The 22,357-nt window shown below is 39.0% G+C and overlaps 1 protein-coding gene across 2 annotated transcripts in view; it reads left to right on the top strand.

Annotated features, from left to right (window-relative positions):
- The window catches only part of MID1 (midline 1), a 180,154-nt gene extending 158,372 nt beyond the window's left edge, over positions 1-21,782 (top strand). For both annotated transcript variants that reach the window (XM_075428370.1, XM_075428378.1), the window contains exons 7-10: positions 5,414-5,557; positions 14,254-14,415; positions 16,752-16,959; positions 18,536-21,782. In XM_075428370.1, coding sequence (XP_075284485.1) covers positions 5,414-5,557; positions 14,254-14,415; positions 16,752-16,959; positions 18,536-18,884 — 863 coding nt within the window. In that variant the 3' untranslated portion in view covers positions 18,885-21,782. The remainder of the gene's footprint in view (positions 1-5,413; positions 5,558-14,253; positions 14,416-16,751; positions 16,960-18,535) is intronic.
- Positions 21,783-22,357: the final 575 nt, after the last annotated feature.

Raw genomic sequence — 22,357 nt, 5'->3', positions numbered from 1 at the left:
ATGAAGGTTGTATCTATACCAAAGTAAAGGGTGCTTTTGCTACAAAGATCTTTTCCATGGTCCATCATGCTGGCTGTGTCATTTACACAGGTCCTTCTCTGCCTTCTTCCTACCTAATCCACAGTTTTGAAAAATTGCTCACAACGCTGGCTAAGAGAATTTGCAAATGTATTGAACAGTTTAGCTTTTTTTTCCTAACCTACTATTTTTATCGTTGCCCTTGATGCCCAGTGAAAAACAGTTTTTGCTGCCTCTGTCTTTGTACTATTTTTCTTCACATTAATAAATAGCATATGGCTACAATGGCAAAATTCAAAACATGTGTCCAAATTATCTGAGCATAAAATACAACCTATGCAGACAGTTAAAATACATTTAGGTAAATATATGTATATATATGTGTACATGTAAACTCCCAAGAGTCAAATCCACTTGATTATTCTCTATTGTTGTTCAGAAACTCTAGAGGAAGATTTATTTTATTTTATCATTTTCAGATTGGTGCATGGAATTTTCATAGATCTTAAACTGCAAACTCTGACAGAGTAAATTTGGCTTTACTTTTATCATATTTCACAGTTAAGTAAAATGAAGACCATTTGTAAGTCCTAGTGGTACATCTATGTTGTGAATTAAGTGAAGAAACCTGTCTTATATCTATGAACTGTACTACTTCTGAACAAAATGTCAGAGCCTAAATTCCAGCTTCCTTCTCTCTGCTGTTAGTTGCAAAACAATTGACCTTGGTTGTCTTCTGGAGATTTTCTTCTCTTTTGGTTCTTCCCAGTGTACTATTTGTTAGATCCTCATCCTCCACTCCCCAACCCTAATTTTCTAAGTGGCACATTGAAGTTTGCATCTTTCTTTCTTCCTATTTATTTCTTTCCCATATATAAATTTAAGCAGTTTGTGCTTATCATTTATGCAGCTATCTGTCCAAAGCTTCTGCTATCTGAGTGAAAAATCTCTGGTATCTCTCTGAAAGTTGCCAGCCAGACATTGAGATATCAAGCTCAGTATATTAAAACAATACCCGTAATCTTCCTCTGCCTGTTCTATTCTCTGTATAGATAGCCTTGATGTCTTTTGAAAGCTTTCTTATCTTGCCAGTTGCTCAGTCTCTTCATCTGGAACTCATCTTTTTCTAAACATGTATCTAGCTAGATCTAGGCAAGGCAATGAATGACTTGCAAACTCTCTGCATAATATTACTGACATGACGACTTTTTTTAACCATTGTGAATCAAAAATAGTTGTTCTGTGTCTTAATGCTTTGAAATAAATTGCAGGAATATCTATTCTTTGACCTTGCAATTTGCGCTGCTTCAGAAATCCCATCTGAAACAATTATAAGTTTTCTTCATGCATCACTGTAGCTATGACCGCACAAAGAAATATGACTTGCCTAGCACATGCCAGCAGTTTTTCCACCCAAATCCAAGTTCGTTTCAGTATTGAAAGATCAAAACCCACCTCCAGCCAGCTCGGTCCCATGCTTTGCATGTAATCTCTTCTCATTCTCTTGTTTTTGAACAGTTCTGGTCTACCCATGTCTAGATGGTTGTATGACTGAGCTCTTGATGCCAACTCATTCATGACGTATTACTAATACATCAAATTTGTATCTACATCTTACATAACTGTGCCTTTCAGATTCCTGCATGCTGGTTCAGTCCAGGGTCATGATACACCACGGAGCCAGTAATGAACAGTTGAGAGAGGTTCGGAGCAGCTTCCTCAACTCCCTGATGTTCAAACCAGCAATATGGATATTTCTAGCACCATTAAGTCAAGGAGATGGCTTAGATCTTACTTTTTTACTCAGTATCAAAATCAGTAAGGAAGTCTTACAAAGTCAGTCACCCCATGACATCAGGGAGGTGGAGAAGGTGCAAACAAAAGGAAGCTGAAGTGATTTTAGTCGATCACTGTGACCTGGTGCTGCAAGGATTTAGATATAGTCTCAATAGTCACCCAGGAACCACTGCATTCATGCTGGGATTCAGCGGTGAGAGGTGGTGGTTTCCTTAAACTGCCTCTCAGCTGTATGGGCCATGCGAGAGCTTTCAGTCTGCTTCAGAGCAAAAGCCGTGAAAGACAATGAAGGGAAGGTGAGTTAGACTAACCTTGTTGAAAGTGCATAGGTATGCTCACAAGGTCGGTTACTTCTGGGAGAAATTTTAAGAAACTGCTTTTCTAGTATTAGCTACTGCCTTTCAAGCACTTCGGATGTGGTTCCTGACTACTGAAGTGTGTCTGCTCAGCTTTGAGCTGGAGTCATACAAATGAATAAACCAGCCTTTGTCAGAGAGCGTTGATTCGTGAATGTTGGTGGATGAAAGTCAGAGTGATTAAAGCAATTGCCCTGGTCCTCTATGGAGATTGCCACCTCATGACCAAGGAGGGCGACAGATGTTAGGAAGAAATTCCTTAAATTAGTGCAGCTTTCATTGTGCCTTGCAAAGTCTGCTGGCACTGATTCCAGGTTTCCTCACTGCTCAAGGCTGTAAATTTGGGGTTTTCAAGAGCCGCTTAACATTTTTTTTCAGCTCTCCTTGACAATGGGTAGCAGTTTGTAGACAGGAGGCTGCCAATAACTGAGAGTATTAACAGCATCAGTTGTCAAACTTCAGTCTTGTTTGGTTGTAAGTCAGTGCTCTGTCCTCACCTTGAAATGGACTGGAAAGGCTCATGGGCAATCACTGCTTCTCCACCGGGAAACAGGACCGAAGGGTGAATATGAGGCTTTATGTCTTCCACTGCTGTGCTGGAAGCATGCTGGTCATCCCCATCCTGAGCTGTGGTGGAGCACATCCGTGTCAAGGCCACATGGGGGAAGTCGCTTGTGCAGCCTTGAGATCGCTTTGGAGTCTCTGTAGAGCTTTCCCTGTGGCACCTGAGCTCTGTAGCTGTACTGGTAAATTTGATAAGCAAATCACACACTAGCAAAAGTAATAATGAAGGTAACTGATTAAGGTCAATCTCTTTAATTGCGTTACGGATATACACTCTCCAAAGGAGTATGTGCTGTGGAATGATGAATTTGACAGTCAGATTTTTACCTTATTTTGAAAGTTGTAACAAACTATTTGCATGTAGACTACCCTGTTTGTCTGCAGGAGAAGCAGGTATATTTTGTTTTATTCTGAGTGGTTTATGAAATGAGTGTTGCTGACGGGCTGAGTTTCATGCAGTATAGTCTCAGGTGGCAGTGGGTTAATCACAAAAGCAAGGGAAAAGATGTCCTGCTTAGGTCAAATCTCTTTTTTCTGTCATTCTCCTTGCATGAAGGCCTGTAAATCTCCAGCCATAAGGCCAGCCAGCTGTACGTGTAAAGAGAGAACTTAGGCTGTCATTTTCAAGGGAGTTGAAGACGCTTAGGTGCTGTTGAAATGCCATTTACAGTTCATGAAACCTTCCGTAATTGTTACTTTCCATAAATTAATATTTATTATTATCTGCATTGTGGTAATAACAGGTACATTTCTGAAGTAAAAAGTTTTGCTCTATTAGGTGCAAGAGACGACTGAATAAGATTTTAGTTGAATGCTAGCACACAAAAAAAAGAAAGATCCACTTGTATATTTGTAGTTAATATTTTTTTCCAGTTTCTTTTTTTGCCTCCGAAGGACAGGCAAAATATGAAAATGAAGCCTCAGCTAGGGAAAAAAATCAAACTTCCAGTGATTGTTCTCCTGGATACATTTTTGAAACATAGCTGATAGGACCAATGCAGTACTGCACAGCTCTCAGAAGAGTTAGTTGACCCCAGCTAGTACACAACCTCTAAACCACAGCACTAGTCTTTCCAGAAGATTGCAGGTGTTTTTCCTCCTCCTTTTGTTTATATTCCCCTCCTGGATGACTGTTCTTATTTTAGTTCATTTCTCTCTCTCTTTATTAGTACCTGTCTGTCCCAAGGGTTCCTCTGCCAAGTTAAAATAAAAGGGATTGGTAAGCTTCTGTGCTGCGACATTTAGAGTATCACAAATCATGGCCATATCACAAAACACATTTGAACATTTCCTTTTGCCCCTTGGTTGAAAGAGGCTGCTTGGAAATGAGTCTGCACTTTACTCCTTGGGAACATACATCAGTAAACCAGGGACATGAACTATAAAAATTCTTAATGGAAAATAAAATAGATGTTTCATGAAAAGAAGATATTGCAAAAGTAAAAGTGGAATTCCTTCAGAGGGACTTTTTCTGAGGCCATTATTTGTGGCTAACAGAAATTAAAGAGCCGACAGCAAAAATACCATTCAAAATTGCCTTCCTTTTTCTTTAATACAGGCATATGTTGGTTGTTGCAGCTAGAGTGCTTCTTGCTTGGTGACAGCTGGGAGGAACACTATTAAGCACAAGGATTTATTTGTTTTTCTGCATGATGGTGGCATGTAGGGAAGATGATTAGAAATGAAGCTCCCACTGAGACAAGCATGCAGTAAGGCCCACCAGTCTTTCAAAGAAAAACTCATTTTTTTCTTATTTAGGTGTCTGGCTTTGTAAAGAGCACAAACAAGGAAAATTTAGACCTAAGAAGTTTGCTTCAGGTTTCACTTCTCTAAATAGGTCTTTAAAATCAACCTGTGTGTTAATATGAAAGAAGAATGTATACCTTGCTACACAGAGATCTTGCTTGTTGATTAAAAAAAAAGAAACAGAGGGACAACTTTTTATTAAAATGTTTGGATTGTTTTCTGAAGTTATTTAATTAGCAATGCCATTGAAGATCAGGTTGTAATAGTCATACAGTCATGATGTTATGACAACAACTCTTTATGTAAGGCTGAAAAAAAGTGAGTTGTATAGCCAGCAGAAATTATATGCTTCTGTATTAGAAAGACTAGCTAGAAAACAAGTAAAAATGGACTTGGAGAGAGAAGGCTGAGCATGAGAGCATAAGTGTTTGGAGGCTTCCCCAAAATTATATTTTTTAAATACCACTTATACCAATATCTGGTAAGATAGGCTAGACAAAGACTGCTTTCAAGTCAACAGTGAAGAGTGTTTACTCTCCCTCTTGATATATGCATCAATGAAATTTTGATAATTTTGGTGTGATGGTCAGAACAGTCCTAGAAAAAGTAACATGTCAATTGTACCCATTTGATTACAGTTTAATGTGACCATCAACATATCATTTGTGCAAGGGCATTTGCAACTAAAGCTATGTTAATACAAAATATTTTCAAAATCTGGAGCTCCTAGGTTGTCATATCGGTAAGTAAGAATTCCTTTGCAACAATTTATTAATAATCAAAGTTACTACTGGAATTATCAAAAAGCTGTTGAAAAGTCTGCTGGATGGTATAGCTACAAACTCATACCTCAGATGCATCCACTAATCTCAGGTGAGAAGGGAAATATTTTACTAATTTTGTCAGTAAGCCTCCTCTGTTGTATGTCACAGCTCCCAACGCACCCACCATTCGAGAAGAGCTCTGTACAGCTTCTTATGATACCATTACTGTCCACTGGACATCAGATGATGAGTTCAGTGTGGTGTCTTATGAGCTGCAGTACACCATCTTCACTGGACAAGCTAACGTTGTTAGTAAGTATAAACCTACTGTTTTCTAGTTCTGTTTCCTTATGGTTTCTGTGTAAAACAGGTGCCTTTAAATATAAATGTATTCATATGTCAAGAACAAAAAGAAAAAATATTTTCTAAGAAGATTTAAAGCCAAAATTTTAAATTTAAACCAATAATGATTTCAAAAGGTTTTAAAATTCTGAATTAATTCAGTTAAAATCTCTTGTGTCTTTTCTGGGAGTGCCATGCAGTGGGAGCTTTTGAAGACTAAATCCAGCACATATTCCCAAAGGCATAAGTACTCTTCATGTTAACAGGACTCATGTCTTGTGTTCGAGGTCCCTTGTTGCAGACATAGCAGGGACAAAGACCTCAGTTCCATTGTCTGGGCTAGTCAGGCACGTGTGAGTCTGTGTTGAACTGGTCATTAATTAGAACTGCAGCCCCGCTGTCATTTAGATAACCTTGATAGATGGACATTTGTCAGATATACAGATTAAGTCCTTCCCTCTGATTTTTTGCTGTCTTCAAGTCTACAAAGCATAGGTCTCAGTTAGTATACTGAAGGCTATGGCAGCAAACATCAGGGGAACAACAATTAATATGGTAACTTTGTTCAACTTATGATGACAGTAACCGTCATTGCTTTACATTTTGTATTTTAGCACATTTTGTACTAAACACTCTCTGTTTTGAATCTGTGACTTTTCTTAATGAACAAACATACTGATTATTCCTTGGATTATTTTGCTGTTAAATAACTATTCCTCTGAGAAAAAAATGTTGTTTAATCTTTGGCCAGGAAGTCAACACTTCTGGGTTCAGTGCATAGCGATCATTGACTGTGAATTTGGAGAAGTCATTTAACTTCTTGCTGTTCCCCTTATGTTGAATGGGAATACCACTAGCTGACGCATACTTGCTTTATGAAACAAGGGTTCTGAAATGAACCAAATCAATCAAAAGGTGGAATTTGTTCAGTCAACATGTGTTTAAATTGGGAGCTCACTGCCACAGAGGGTTATTGTGTTTTCGAGTTCAAGAGATGACTGAACAATCTGTCCAGAAAGAAAAATCTGCAGTGAAGTGCAGAGACTTCCTTCTGGCTGAAGAAGTCTCCGAGCTGTAAGCTGTTGAGGCCTGGGAGAGCATGGTGAGAAATGATCGCTGTGTGCTTTCCCTGTTCCGTAACCTTCCTACGCTCTTGCTTTCATTGACGGTCAGACACCTTGGCCACACACTGAGCTCGATGGGCTTAGTTCTGATCCAATACGGAAGTGGGTTTTTTCCTACAAAATTTGTTGAGATATTTTGATGAAATTCAGTGCTGTGGACATAGAATCATAGAATCATGGGTTGGAAAAGACCTGTAAGATCATTGAGTCCAACCATCCACCCAACACCACCATTCCTACTAAACCATATCCTGAAGTGTCACATCTACTCATTTTTTAAACACCTCCAGGGATGGGGACTCAACCACCCCCCTGGGCAGCCTATTCCAATGCCTGACGTGTTTACATGCTTTATGTCAGTGGACAAATGGTATGGGCTATGCCAGGTTTCAGAACTGAGCCAAACTCTTGCACTGACTCCTGTGTTGCTGCGTGCACTTGATTTTCTCCATCACTAAACTGGACTTAGTTTTCCAAGCCATCTAAAAGGATAACTGATGATTTGTAAAGGTATTTTAATATCATTTTTAAGTAGCATACTGTGAGTATATTATGATATTCAGAATTTACTAAAAAATAGGTGGACTATCAAAAATTTTATTACTGTTTTGCCAAAACCACCATTTAGTATTTCACCAAACAGCCTAATTTTGGATAACACACTGTAAAATTGAAGACTGCTTGAAAGACCAAGTAATCTTCAACACATGCTCCTACATCTGAGCAAGCTGGATAATAAAACGGTCTAATAGTAATAGCTAGAAAAGCTATTATAGATAGAAAAACTTCCCTGATTAATCACTACTAAGCAGACAGAAATTAGTAGTAACTAAGTACAGTGTTTCTTTTGTAACCCATTTTTATCTGTAGCTTTATGCTAGAAGACTATGCAAGTCAGTTACCGGCACTACGTGTGAACATGGCAGCAGGAAGGTGTGCCATTTCCACACTTTTGTGATATAGGGTTTTACTCTTTGCTTACTAGTGAACAAATAACAAGGTATTTAACTTTTAGGTAATATTTTATGTTTCCCATGTGGAGGTGAAAGCTTTGATCCGCAAAACATGTATCAATTAGTCTACCTTCAGAGACAAACTGATAATTTTTAAGTATAGCAAGAAGTGCTCAGTGTGCAGTCTGAACTTTCGTTTTATCATTTTGCAAAAAGAGTGTCATTAAAAGTTTGAAGAGAAAAAAATTAACACTGTAAGAAACTTCGTTTTTACAAAATGCTCTGAACAGCTTAAATGGCAGTAGAAAGAAATGAAAGAACAGGTCCTTTTTTTTCTTTTTGAATGCAGCTAGCTCTTACAGAAATACCCTGGCTGCTAGTTTCAATTTAATGGAAAGCTATAATGTTAACTCAAATTAATTACATGCATATATAAGTATATGTGGAAGGGTTTTCTAATTATTTTAAAGCTTTTTTTTGGTCCCATTATTTAACATAGACTCGAACACCTCCAATGGAGATGTTTCCACCAAATCTGCCCAGGTTCCTAACACAGGAGACTCTCCCAGTTCGTTCCAGCTTCCACTGGTACTGGACATTTGCCCCCCAACATTCTGATTTTACTCAGAAAACTGCTTGGATGTTTCTTCACTTTGATAGTTTATAGTCTTTGTCCTGCAGAAGGGTCAAATATCCCAACTTTTATAAATGACTTTCTGAGATTGTCCCTAGAATATCGGAGTGTACCTTAGTTGTGTGGTTGAACGCTGCAGAGCTATTTTCACTGTAAGTGCCATTAGCGGGCGCTGCACTGCAGCCCTCATATTTTGATGAACTGAAGCTAGGTGATACTTTTTTTTTAAATCCTGTTTTAATGGAACAGATTTTGGATTAGCACAAATTTACTTCTACTTACAGCATTTGCGTGCTGTTGCACATAATTATTTTTTAATTCATTTCTGTGTCATATTTTCCACTGGTATTGTGTGTTGCCTGTAGCGGATAATGTAAACAGGTTCATACATTGTCTTCAGTTCTGTGTTTTTGTAGCTATGAATTAGTCACAAGGGAGTAGACAGAGTACTACATTAAACCAGCAAGCTTTTTTCCCCTGAGACGACAGGAATCACTTTGCATACATACCCACCTACCGTGCTAATGGAAGCAGTTATTTTGGAATTCGTTTCTTAAAACCACATAGCCAGACTGACTGCACTTTCCACTCCTCAGTACATTCCCCTCACCAGAGGCATATATTATTCAGAGATTGCTAAGAATTCAGTAACAAAAACAAGCAATGTTATGTTTTTCTAATGTATTTTCTATCCAATGTAATCAACTATATTATTTTTTATTAACTGAAAAATTGGAGAGTTAACATTTGATGGAAAAGGTCCAAATAGAGTTATTTCATTTTGAATCTGGTTTCATACAGGAAAGATTATTTCCAAATGTGGCCAAACTGCTTGGCTATTAAATGCTTGGCAGCACTCTTGTGTGCATAAGAGCAATGCAGAACTTTAAATTAAGCAGGCTTTTACTAAAGCAGTTGTCAGAGTTATGCCATTCACACATTTGCATTTCTGAGAGGCAGCTCATCACCTGCAATCTGAATATTGTAAAGACTTTTAAAATGACTTTGTCACTAGCTAGCTAGCATGCATTATAATTTCATTATCACATTTCAATAAATTTTAAGTATTTACTGAGTATGCATTTTTTAACATCACGGAATTGCTTTAGTGTGCTTCAGAAAGGCTAAAATTTAAACACCCACCTATTTACTAGCTGCAATACAAGATATCTTGATGAAAACCACATCTCACTCTTCAAGACAAAAAGCAGTAAATAATTCTCTCTCTCTTGGTAGATAGAATTTAGGTTAGCTAGTTTCATCAGCTAAATACTGAAAATCACTGCATTAAGGATACAGTGTACTGTCAGAACCTTACTAGTGGTACATGGTGACTCTTCCTGTGAGACAGAATAAAATTTTGCTGAAGGGTCTAAGACAATTAGGAGCCCAAGCTTCCATGAAAAATAGTGACTTTATGATTAACCAATTAATTTTTAATATTCTAGCTTTTGTCTGTTTCTGGAAGTTGAAATTTATCAAAAACAGATTCCTTACAATCTTCAGATTACTAGTGAGGATTTTAGTGAGTATGTTTTAATGGCACAAAACCAAGTTTGGGATAAACCCAAGAAAACATCTGTCTCTTGAAGAGTATAAAAAGAGTGTATTTCTTTAAAATACACGATGTGTTTTACAGAAATGCTGCATAAATTAATTTCTTTCACATGGGAATGCAGAGTGGGGGTGGAGAGCTATCTGTTAGCTTCACCTACTGTATTTGTTCTACCAATTTGAATTGGTAATAATTTATTTAAATAAAGCATTTTAAAATAATTATAATATATAGAGATTAAATAACCTTCCCATGACTTTTGTGCTCCTCCTCCAGTTTTCAAGAAGATATGTTTTACTATAATCTGCCAGTGTAAATTTTAGAAGGATTTACACCTTGGGATTTTTCCCATCTGTTTTTCAAAATGCATGAACAGCCAACACCAGGGAAATAGCTTTACAAATTATTACCTCCAGACTCTGAGAAACTTGTTTTGAAAAGTCACACATCCTGTACGGACATCGCTGTGCTCACTGCACCATCCCAGGATGTAATTTAAATTCTCTACATTTTTGTAGGCTACAGTTTTAAAAGACATTGTTTTACCACCTGCATAACCCTGTAAAAAGCCCTGGGTTTTTGAAACAAGAAACCTGAACGTAGCCTGGATTAGGAGTGGGTACAATAGGAGACCCTTAGCTCCTGCTGCTGTGCCAGCAAGAAGAGGATGTGTGCTTCTCCACTTAGCATGCAGCCACCAGCAGGGAGCTGCAGGACCAAACATTACCCCCAGATGCCTGCTTGCTCATTTCCCTTAACATCTTAATCATGTCTGTTTATATTCAGGAAAGAAAGTCTGTCCTGACAGGGCAGGACTGCAGATGAATTCTTTTGATGTAGTGACAAAATATTATTTCACACCTAAATGCTTAAATTGGCCGCCACTATTTACTCTTCTCCATTATGAAGGATTCTGGACTCGTAGATTGACATCACCAAAACTTCATTCCCAAGAATTCTGGAATCAAAGTCCAGTTTAAAGCCTGTTATCAGATAGCTCACAGTCAGGAAGCACACGGACACATCACTGAGTCCCGTGGTGCGGAGGCAAGCACCGAGCTTGTTGAGACAGCAAGGTTTATTGAGCAAAGTAACCGAGTCAGGCACTGCACATCCATTATTTGTTGTATACCGATGGTCTCGGGTGCCTAAGAGTGGAAGGACAAAGAGGATAGAGCCTTCCCCTTGAACACGAGTCAGGTCAAATGAAGGCTTCCCAACTCTCTCTGTTGACAGTGCAGATATTTTTGGGTAGGTAAGGTCTGAACTCAAGAACTCTGCTCTTTGTTCAAGGTCAGGTGGGATGAAAGTACACCTGTGAGCATTTTGCCATTAACCCCAGAAGAAGAAGCCAGGATGTAGCAATACCTAAGATTATTGTGTCTTTGCCTTCTGTACACAGTAACCATTACCTGTATTATTTAATAATACAATAATTTACCCTGTGCAAGTATTAACAGACTAGTGAGTATTTGGTATGTATAAATCCACATACACAGGAGGAAAGGCTAGAATGGAGAGGAGACTCATAGCAACGCAACAGTACTTTTACAGTCCTTCATATACTTATTTAGATCCAAGTTTTGTACTTGGTTAAGGAATGATCAGCCTCTGGAGGGTAAAGTAAAAAATGTAATGCAAGGGTGAAAAATGTGCCCTTTAGAGAGTTCTAGTGACTACTACGAATCTAGTTTTGAGATGATTTAGAAAAAAATCTGGGCAATTCTGTGTCTGCATAAGAATTTTTTTATATGCTGCCTATGTATACCATAGTGCTTTGCTTTCAAAATGAGGTTGTGGAAGAAGACACTTCCAGGACCACTGTCTGGCTTCATCCCGCTCACTGTCGTATGTTGTTTGATACTCCATTCAGAGGCATCTGAGTTAAGGAGTTGTTGGTCATCCTGGACTCCCTTTAAATCCAGTGCTTCATTTTGTCTTATTTTAACTTGACACTTATTTTGCAATAGCACCTATGAGTCAGGTAATGATGGTCTCAATGCAAAATCATTGTGGTAGTTCAGCTACAGAACAATTGTGCCTTTACTCTAATACCTGTGTCAAAGTTTTACTGTGAAAAGATGAGGATTCCTTTGAGCAGTCAGTGGAATATTTTATGCCAGGAAACTGCTGCTTTTTATTTCCTTTCTTCCGCTTAGGAAATCCATTCACACCCTGCCTAAAAAAATTAATATCATTCAGTAGGTGTAGTTCAGTGAAACAAGATGTGGACTGATCTTGCTATAAGCAGTTTACTACAGGTGCTAGGCACAACTGGGACTTTCATGGGGCATAACACTGGGTTCTTTTTTTCAGGAGGTAGACACATGATTGCTCTATATGATCTAGTTTTTCAATAGTCTTGAGAAAAACAGTACTGCAAGGTTGGTTTTCTTTACTGCTCCTATCCACATATAGCAAACTGTTTGGATCCCTTGTAGCTGGTATTTAGGGAGGCTGCATGTGGTCAGGATGATCACTGGATGATGCATAAGGAGCATACTAGAATCCTTTTTTCCAATTTTACACCAGGAAACTGCAACAAAGAAATGTTTTCGTTCTGGTAAATCATGGTCCAAAGGCCATAACCCATGTCTGAGTTCAGCCCCGGGCTTAGACTTCCAGACTTCAGATCAGGGTGACAGGGGGGTTCGTCTCACCTCGTTTCAGATACATGAAGTTAGAGACTTCACCTGCGCTGGTCACCTAGGCTTCCTCTGTGACCAAGAAAAGAGAGGGGCTTTTGACAGGATGTTCACACCTGGACAGGTGAAGGAAACTACTCAGTAATTTCTGCCTCTCCTCAGAGTCCAGAAAAATGTGTTAGGCATTGCAGCTCTTTGTTAGATGATGAGGTGATATTAGTCTGACCTGAAATTGTACCTCAGTTACCCATTTGCACAGCAGAATGAATAGCTGCCTGCCTCTCAAGGATGCTGTGTAATATAAGAGAGTTTTGAGACAAAAGCTACCTAATACTTAGATTGAAATTTGAGGCATGAGTTCTGTTTCTAATGATCGTATGTTATGTAAAGCACATGCCAAATGAGGAAGGAATCTCCCAGTATGTTTATGAATTGTCTATGAGTCAGTAAACCTGTATCACAAGTCTATTTCTTTCAAGTTTTGTGCACAGTAGCTTTTTTATTTTTACTTTATATAGTTTTGTATTGCCTAATATGCAGAGCTGAAATTACTACTGACTTCTAAAAGACTATCTTCACTAGTACTTGCTGATTTACTGATAAAATATGAGTTAAAAGCTGAAAGCTATTTTTAAATTACACAGTATCTTTCATAACATGTTCTATGCCCCTTAAAGACGGAGACCAAGAAGTCTATCATTAGGTTCCTAATCTGGTCAAGCATTTTTCTTTTAAGTTTTCCAGCCTTACATATGCACACACGTGCATACACTTCCACCTGCATTTATCTTTTTCTAGCTGTATAGCTATATAAAATGTCATGAATATATATACACTTCATGAATGTTAAATTTGTTATTTATATAAAGATTTATAATAAGAGAGCTACCAGACTGGGGATCCATTAGACCAGGAGCTGCTCAAAATGTACAGTAAGTAATATAGGTGATTGACTGCCATTGCAGTTTTATCACAGTAGGAATAATTTATATAGATAAGTCCATCTTAATGGAGTATTTTCCTGTTTTGTAGATGGTATTGCTCCTTCCTTATTTTACTTGCTTCCTACATATTATACTTCTGTGGCAGGCATCAAACATACCCAAAAAAGTTTGTAACTGGTAAATTATCCAGCTCTTCCCTAGCTGACATCTAACCATGAGGACATAAATCAAGAAATTGCATCCATTAAATTTACTGGCTTGGATTACATCCTGGCAAAGTCTGGAGCAGAAGACCCAAAGCTTGCTCTGGAGCCCACACGCTGCCCTGTTTGGCCTCCCATGATTTGCTTCAGGTCCTGTAGAATGCATACCTGGGGACAGTCAGCAAGCGTGCCTTCCCAGCCCTCCTAGCTTTACTGCTTATGTCAGTTTTCTGAGGCTTAAACTGAGTTCATTAATCCAAACAGTAGATTGATGGGATCTCCGTAATCCTTTAGTTCTTAAGCAATAAAGAATTCCTTGTCTTGGGATATGAAAAATCTCAGCCTGCTCATGCCTCCACTGAGTCACTTCTTAAATGTCCATTTTTTATGGTTGACTTCACATAGCAAGAACTTAAAAGATACCTTGGTTGAGGGCTGATGAAATGAGTTAGTGGAATTAAGTAGCAATGGAGTAAATGTAGCAACACTTTAAAAAGTACAGAAGTAAAGTTTGTCTCCTTCCTTGGGTGCTGAGGAGTGCTCTAAATGTTCCTCTGTTACAAAGTGTTTAGGATGTTGTGACTAATGTGCTCTGTTTGAAACTGCAGGTTTATGCAACTCAGCCGACAGCTGGATGATTGTTCCCAATATCAAACAAAACCACTACACAGTGCACGGCTTGCAGAGTGGCACTAAGTACATCTTCGTTGTTAAGGCCATTAATCAGGCAGGCAGCAGAAGCAGCGAGCCCGGCAAGCTCAAGACAAACAGTGAGTAACGTGAAATCTGGCATGCACGCATTCTTCTCCTTTCTTGCCTTCCTTTTTAGGTTTGATCTTTGGAAGATACAAGAGCGCAGAGCAGTTTAACTTGTTTAAAATGCTTCCCACAATGAAAGCCACTCATTTAACTCAATTCAAGATTGCCAGAGTCTTCAGCAGTGTAGAAATTAATTTGTTTTTTATTTTGAGACATGCATCTGTAGTTTGGTCACTGGAAATATCATTTAGGAACAGAGCCATCACATGTGAAATGATGGAAAATACTCTTCTGTGGGTTTGTTTTAATGTCCTCTATATTCTTTCTCTTCTACAAAGAAAAAAGTTTCTATGTTTGCAGTAAAATGTTTTATTTTTGTATAGCATTCATAAGATAACTGCTAGTTTAATTTTATCCTCGAAAATTATCTCTTTCTTAGGACACTGGAAAACTTTCTTAGCTCCAGCCTCCTCAGTTTTTTATGGAGTTCAGCAAGGTGGTAGAGTAGTCAGAGATCCCACTTCAAAAAAAAAATGGTTACACAAATTATTAGCAGATGTAGTATAGCAATTTTAAGATTGGTTTTCAGGCTTTTTCTTCTTGTGTCCCAGCCAATCCCTCAGTCTTGTAGTCATCATGGGCAGCTCTGAGTGTTGGAAAGGGAACACTGGGATTTGCGCACCCTCTGGAACCTGGTTATTGTAGGGGAGGGTACTCGAAGAGAGACGATACTGAAAGTTGCAAGAAGGAGCTACCCAGAATCTGCCTGTTGTTAAACCTGGTAGCCTATAAGGAAATGCACAACCAGAGGACCTGTTTGGAAAAGGCAATCTTTTTTCTGTTTGTCTCTTTGTGACCCAGTGTGGCACAAAAGCAGTGTCACGGGTGACTGTGAGAAATGGTGCGACCAGATACACTTCAGTACAGAGAAAGATATCCTTCAGATACTGCTTCAGCAGCACAAAGGCTACAAACCAGTTAGAGGTATTTTACTGTTACCTAGTGGTAAAAAAAAGCAGGGAAAACATGCCCCCAAATACTTCCCAATGGGTTTATTTTGTACTTGATCATAATCCATAACTAAATACACGTTATGAAAGTAGGTGGTAACTCTAAAGCTATAAGTTCTCCTTATCTAGTTCCTGACCCATCTCTAATAATGTTAACTGAGAATTACCATTGCCTCAATCATCTCCTATTTTACACATCTGCATTTTCAGATTGCTTAGAGGTCTGAACAAACACGTATTGACTGTCACTGTTCAGATTAACTTTGCTTCTTCTTACCCCCACACTAATGCTTTCAGGTTTACTGCAAGAGAAATATTCCTTCACAAACTCCGAACAATTTACATGTATTTGAAGTATGCTTGTCAATGCCTCACAGAGACCTCATGAGAGTGCTCGTTGCTGTTACCTGTGCGTGTCATCGAATCTTCCCCTTACATTTTTTTCGCTTGATGTGAAAGACAGTAAGAAGGGAACAGGGCTTTGCTGGACCACTCAGGGAGTCATAGTTTCCTAGTTGTCTCCTGGTGGAGGTAAATGATTGTTCTGCTTTTTGACACAATGAGCAAGCCTGTCAGAATGTGACAGGCCGTATATATCTACAGGGTTCGGTTTACCAGAAAGCTTCCTGTTATTGTCTACAAACCTTGTGCTACAGCCCAAGATACTTGCCAAGAGCAACAGCCTCAGTAATGTTTTTACACCATATTATTTGGACTAAGTTACAGTTCACTTCCTTCTTTTTAATGCACAGTATCCAGCACCACATGGGCATCCTTCCAAAGCGATCCTGAATTGTTGACTGTGCTTGTTATAAATAAAGCTGTGAGTGAACAAACAGGCAAGGCTAATGCTTCTTGTTATGTTCAAACTCATTTTGTGGGATTTGAAATCATACTTCTTTGTGGTAACGATGAAGGTGTTATTATGGAGCTTTATCTCTAGAGAATTAATAGAACGTAACATTCTAAATCTAATATGCTGTGAAAAAAGCAACCCTCAGACCTTTATTAGCATGTATATTGGTTTCAATTGCATTCAAGAATTAGAGCATTCAGGTTACCTCTAGGTCAGAGATAATTGGCATGATTATGCGGGGCTCTTTTCAGGGATTATCGACACAGGGAAGTTAGTGCACAATGAGACTGACAGTAAACTGACAATGCAAACTAGCTGTTGCAGGGAGCAGAATAGATTAGTCTATCTTGAGAACTCTTCAGAGGAGAAGATTAATATGGTTATGCAATCTTGTGGGCTTCTTAGAGGCTTGCTAATCCACTCTCCTTTTCAAAATCAAAGCCAAACCATTCTTCTGCTATCTTTGTCTCTGCCCCTCTAGGTCAGCCATTTAAACTGGATCCCAAATCTGCTCATAGAAAATTGAAAGTGTCTCATGATAACTTGACAGTGGAACGTGATGAAACATCCTCCAAAAAGAGTCACACACCAGAGCGATTCACGAGCCAGGGGAGCTACGGAGTAGCTGGCAACGTGTTCATTGACAGCGGGCGGCATTACTGGGAAGTGGTTATAAGCGGGAGTACGTGGTAGGTATATAAAAATATATATGAAAAGAATCCCTAGTTCACAGCAAAGGTCTGTGCAGGTCCTGGCACAGTTTCTCCGACAGAGACAGGTAGCAGAGGCATGCGGAATGGTACAAGAGCGGGAGAAACATATCTTTCACATTGTTTTTCAGACTATTTTCCCAGTCTCCAGCACTTTCGGAATCTGGAACTAAGTCTGCCAGATAAAGCATCTCTATATTTAGTGGCCTTGACAGAATTTTTACTTCTTGGCTGGGGATGGTTATTTTTTGAACCCACGTACAGTACATTTTAAGATTTTAGTGAGTTGTAGAGCTCAGAAAGTTGTGTCTTGTTTATACAATAGAGCAAACTCTTTAACTGTGATGGTTTCTTTACAAAACATGAAGGATCTTAGCGTCCTTCAGTCAGAAAAAACCACAACAACAGAGTATGAGGACAATTTGAAGATCCAGTTTCACAGTGGTGGAAGTCAGATTAGCTTCTGGGGAGGGGCAAAGAGCAGCAGAACTGTAGGTCTGTGCCCCAGCATATGAAGCAAGGGGCAGGAGGTGGAGGAGTGCATTCCTCTGCTCCTGAATGATCCTCTGTGTTGTACAGGGGTGGATTTCAGGGGCCCTGTAGTCGGTGAAGAGATGTTATCCTTTGGGACTCAAAGGTAACAATCATGATGGAAGTTAGTAGAGTGGAAAAATCAATAAGGTCTTCAGGTACGCCCGCTGTCTCAAACAAGAAAAATGCTGTTTGCCTGTGCCAATGCTAAGGACTGGAAATAGAGTAGCTTATGGCACATTAATCTCTGTTGGTTGAAAGCCCTACAAATGCTGCAGTGTCTCTAGAACGTGAGGAACTTTTACTTTTCTGTTATATATGAGAAATCAGGTATTTGACCTTGGTGTCCATTAATGAGAACGTTTTCACAATCCTTTTACCCTGCACATCTTGCCATAAATTACGGTTTGCAGAGCAAATGTCTTCACCTACAATTGCTTCATTTGGCCTAAAACCTAGTCTCAAAAATGCTCTTTTGAGTTTAAAAACCACACTAACATCTGGCAGAACATATTTGGGAATGGCAAAAATGTTTTTTTTAATGTGTCCTTTGATGTTTACTCTTGCATTCCTTCTTCTGGGCCGTATATTAAGGAGCAAAGAGAGACCAGTTTAGCTGACAGATAGCAATGTATTTTAAAATCAATGAATTCCTCTGTATTCATCTGTTTGGAACTGGAAATTTGAGGCCCACTGATTTAAACTCTGAGTTGCAGAGTACCCAACAATTTTCCTTTTGAATAACAACAGTAAGAGTTCCAAAAAATTACCATAGCAGCCAAACTACAAGCAATGTGAGGGATGATAAAGTTTCCCTGACCTCTCAGACCCAAAAGAGAGATGGGGAAGAACATCAGTTAAGCCTGTGGAGATACTGCGGTGAAGCGTCACTTAACTAGAACTTAACCAGCAGAAGTAAGTGGCTGGAACATTCCAGTGAGTCCTCGGGGCTAACATTTTACTTCGCCGAGAGACCAACGTGGCAGGAAGCATTTGATACCTTGAGTTGTTTTTTGTTTTGCAGGTATGCCATTGGTATTTCCTACAAGTCAGCACCGAAGCATGAGTGGATCGGGAAAAATTCTGCTTCTTGGGTGCTCTGCCGCTGCAATAACACATGGGTGGTGCGGCATAACAGCAAAGAAATTCCCATCGAGCCCGCACCTCACCTCCGGCGGGTTGGGATTTTGCTGGACTACGACAATGGTTCCCTTGCTTTTTATGATGCTTTGAACTCCCTACACCTTTACACATTTGACATTACATTTGGGCAGCCAGTGTGCCCCACATTCACTGTGTGGAATAAGTGTTTGACCATTATAACTGGCTTGCCTATCCCTGACCACCTAGACTCCTCCGAGCAGCTCGCATGACTGCTAGAAGCCAAAAGCTAGGACGACGCGTCTTCCCAGGGCGACCAGGCAGCTTCCCGCAGGAGCCTGCCCAGAGCTGGCGGACCACACGGCATCCCAGCCGTCGCTGCCCAATCTGGCCAGAACTGAGAAGGGGAGAATATCTCTTCACTGTGTACTTTTTACAGAAGGACAAGAAGTGGCTTTAATAGTATCTTAGAACTTTCTTTTGCAGTTGGTTTTCTTTGGTTGGTTTTGTATTTAGTCTCTTACGGGAAGATATATAAATTATTTATAAAAAAAAAACAAAGAGAGAGAGAAGAGAAAGCCTGGTTTGAACACCTGGAAATGACTTACTTGTTTTGCACATTGATGGTCCTATTCATTAAAGCTTCATCAGCCCTTTACATCATTTTGTTCTATAGTGGATAAAAGCAAAAAATGGGAAGGATGAAAACTGTGCAGTGGACAAGTCAGTATACTGCAGGGTGTTTTCATGCCAATATTAGTGCTCTCATTACCAGTCTTAGTGAGTGCAAGATCTCCTAATTTCTACTTTGCACATGAGAGTGTGCAGAAAAAGAACAAAAACAAACAAATGAGGAAGTGGAGCTAGCCAACACAGCAAAAGAAGAAAGTTTAATTTACTTCTATTCACAGGGCAGTACTCTCTCTGTTCACGAAAAACATGTGGAATATCTCCTAGAAATGTGAGTGGTTAAATCATCTGGCAATTTATTTTATTGATGGCAGTATTCCCATCTACCAGTGCTTCGCCTTCATCTTTGGGAAACTTTGTAGAATCACTGAGGATGTGAAAGACTGATAACCGTATCTGTGAATCAGCAACACTGGAGGAGAGCAGCCAATACAAGGTTTGACTGTAGGCTAATTTGATAAAGCACTGCGTCAGTTAAAGATTGATTGTAATAGAAGATATCACGGTTCTGATGGTAGACATGTGGAATGCTTATTGCTGGTTTTACAAGGTTCAACACAGCAAGCCCAGCCAACAACTCACAAGCGAGACGTGTGCCACTTTACCATTGATTTTAAATTAAATACAAATGTTTCATTGTCGTACACCATGTAGTCTCTATAACAAAGCAAGGAAATCTGTTTTACATGTGCTGTATGAAGAAATACTGCAGCTGGGGTTTGCTCACAGTTATCATTGTCCTGGGTTGTTTGGGAAATCACAGTTCTCTTTGTGAATGAGGAGTAAAAAACAAGTTTTCAGCAGCAGTAGGAGTCTGCACAGGCAGGCCCTGCGTTCATCCTGGTGTTGGTGGATGAACTTCAGTGAAGGCAATAGAGGCTGTACTTACTTTATCTCAAAGCTAAATCAGGTGCATTTTTTTTTCTCTTTTCCTGCTACAGAATAGAAGCCCTTTGTAATTACTACAATGCTTATGTATAAAAGATCATTCTGGGAGATGCTTGAGGCATATGACAACTTTAAAGGAATGGTTTTCCTACAGTGCTTTGTTGTTACTATGCAAGTGGTGAAAATCTGCCTGTGTAGAAAAAGGATAAATCGAATATCAATTTTAAGACAAGATTTGCTCAGTAATTTATAACCATGCTTTAGGTGTCTTTTGAAAAGGATGCCTTAATGCACTTTGTTCACTAAAGGAGCCAATATAAAATGGTCCCAAGCTCAGCTTCAGATTTTTTAAATACTGATTCTCCAGGTACGAAGCTGTACTACAGTTTGCCTTATGATGTAGTAGAAAACTTATGAGCAAGATGAGGAATACATACATGCCTATTTTTTTCCTTTTTTTAATAGAAAATAAATGCCTATCCATGTTCCTTTGATTTCCCTTAACATGCCCTGCTAACTGGTGAATTAAATGGAGAAAAGTCTGACAGTACATTGCTGGTACCATAGCTTTCAGCTGGGGCAGCATCCTATGGTTCACAGGTAGGAGCCACTGATTTTTCCAGAAAATAAGGGAAAATGTGTACATATAGCAAACTGCAGTGTTTATCATAGTGTCTTTAATGATCAAGAAATGTGTACCCTCAAAAATGAAAAAATAAATAAATCTCCAATCATTACATTTTATAATTCAGCACAATGTTGCCAATACAGTCTGGTGTACATTGCCCAGATGATCTGGCCTGAGGTATTTGGGAGACAGCTGAGATGGCATGACAATTATTATAATGAGTTGACAGGAGATGACTGATGCAATGCAGTGATAAAAAGATGCAGGAGGAAAGGAGTTTCAGTGTAGACTTATTGCCAAGTTTCTGCCTAAAAGGAAAGAGTGTATCACCAAAGTACACACAGCAAGGCTGTGTATCTTCTCTTTACCAGAAATATTAAATCTAGAAGCTGATTTCAGTAGTGGACAAACTGAAAACCCTGTTCACTGTTTGGCTATACAGTGTTGGCAGAGATTGGGCTGGGTGGAAGTAATACCATGAATTTGGAAAGATCCCCGATAGTCTCAAATATTTTCACTGTAAAGATAGACAGTGAGTCTAAAGACAGATCATGTTTTCAGCCAGTGGAAGAAGAATGGTCTGTTATCTACAGGCCTTGTTGTATCATTTTTATTTTAACACAGAATACTTCATTTGCCGCTTTGTAAGCCACATTTCTCCAGTGGACTATTAGTTCAGTCAGTACTCTTTGTGCGTATATGTTTGTGTATAGATGTATACATATGTATGGGTAGACTCACACCAGTATATGCACAAATATAGGGTGTACTTATTGTATATACATACATACATACATATACACACACAGAGACTGACAGAAATTAGACAGGTGTTCATTTTTTGCTTGTTTCTTGAACAATTTTGTATTCTGTATGACTATGAGGAAACAAGTTTTCTATGAATGGTATTCTTCTGGACATTTTTTAACAAACAAAATCTGTTTATTTTGCAATACTTGATGCAATGCCTGATAAATCAATAAAAAACATCCATTTGAAAATGTGGCTTCTGTGGTCTGTGGCATTTTGCATGGTCCATAGTAATCAACTGAAATCTGGGGGAATGGTAATCCTCATGTAAAAATAAAACATGGTAATTTAATGTAGCGTGCAGTTTTAGATGAGGGTTTTTCCCTGATTTTTGAAAGTGTTGTGTCTAGGAGTGAGGTAGAGTTGTGTAATACCATGTTTAACAAAGGCAGATTTTTGAGGAATAGTCTGCTGAGATGGAAGCAATGAATGTAGCAGATAGAGCCTGTGTTAGTATAATGGTTGTTTCAAAGGTGTATTTACAACCCACACTGAGATTCAGCAGCGTTAGAGCAAGCTCTAGCAAAACCTCTTTAGAAGACAGTAGCATCCACTCAGAGTAGTCAAAGCTTTTGTCTAGCTTGAGGTAGTGGAATGGTGGGGGACCTTTTTCGCTCTCAGGCCAGAAAAGATTTTCCATCTGTAAGACTCCCGTATGTTCATGCATGTCTAATGGGGAAAAGATCATTCAGTAATGGGCTGTATGTCATGAATCATTTAGTAGACTGT

This window comes from Opisthocomus hoazin, chromosome 1, assembly GCF_030867145.1.
Source record: "Opisthocomus hoazin isolate bOpiHoa1 chromosome 1, bOpiHoa1.hap1, whole genome shotgun sequence".
Classification (NCBI taxonomy): Eukaryota; Metazoa; Chordata; class Aves; order Opisthocomiformes; family Opisthocomidae; genus Opisthocomus; species Opisthocomus hoazin.
This window is presented reverse-complemented; position numbering and strand designations above follow the sequence as displayed.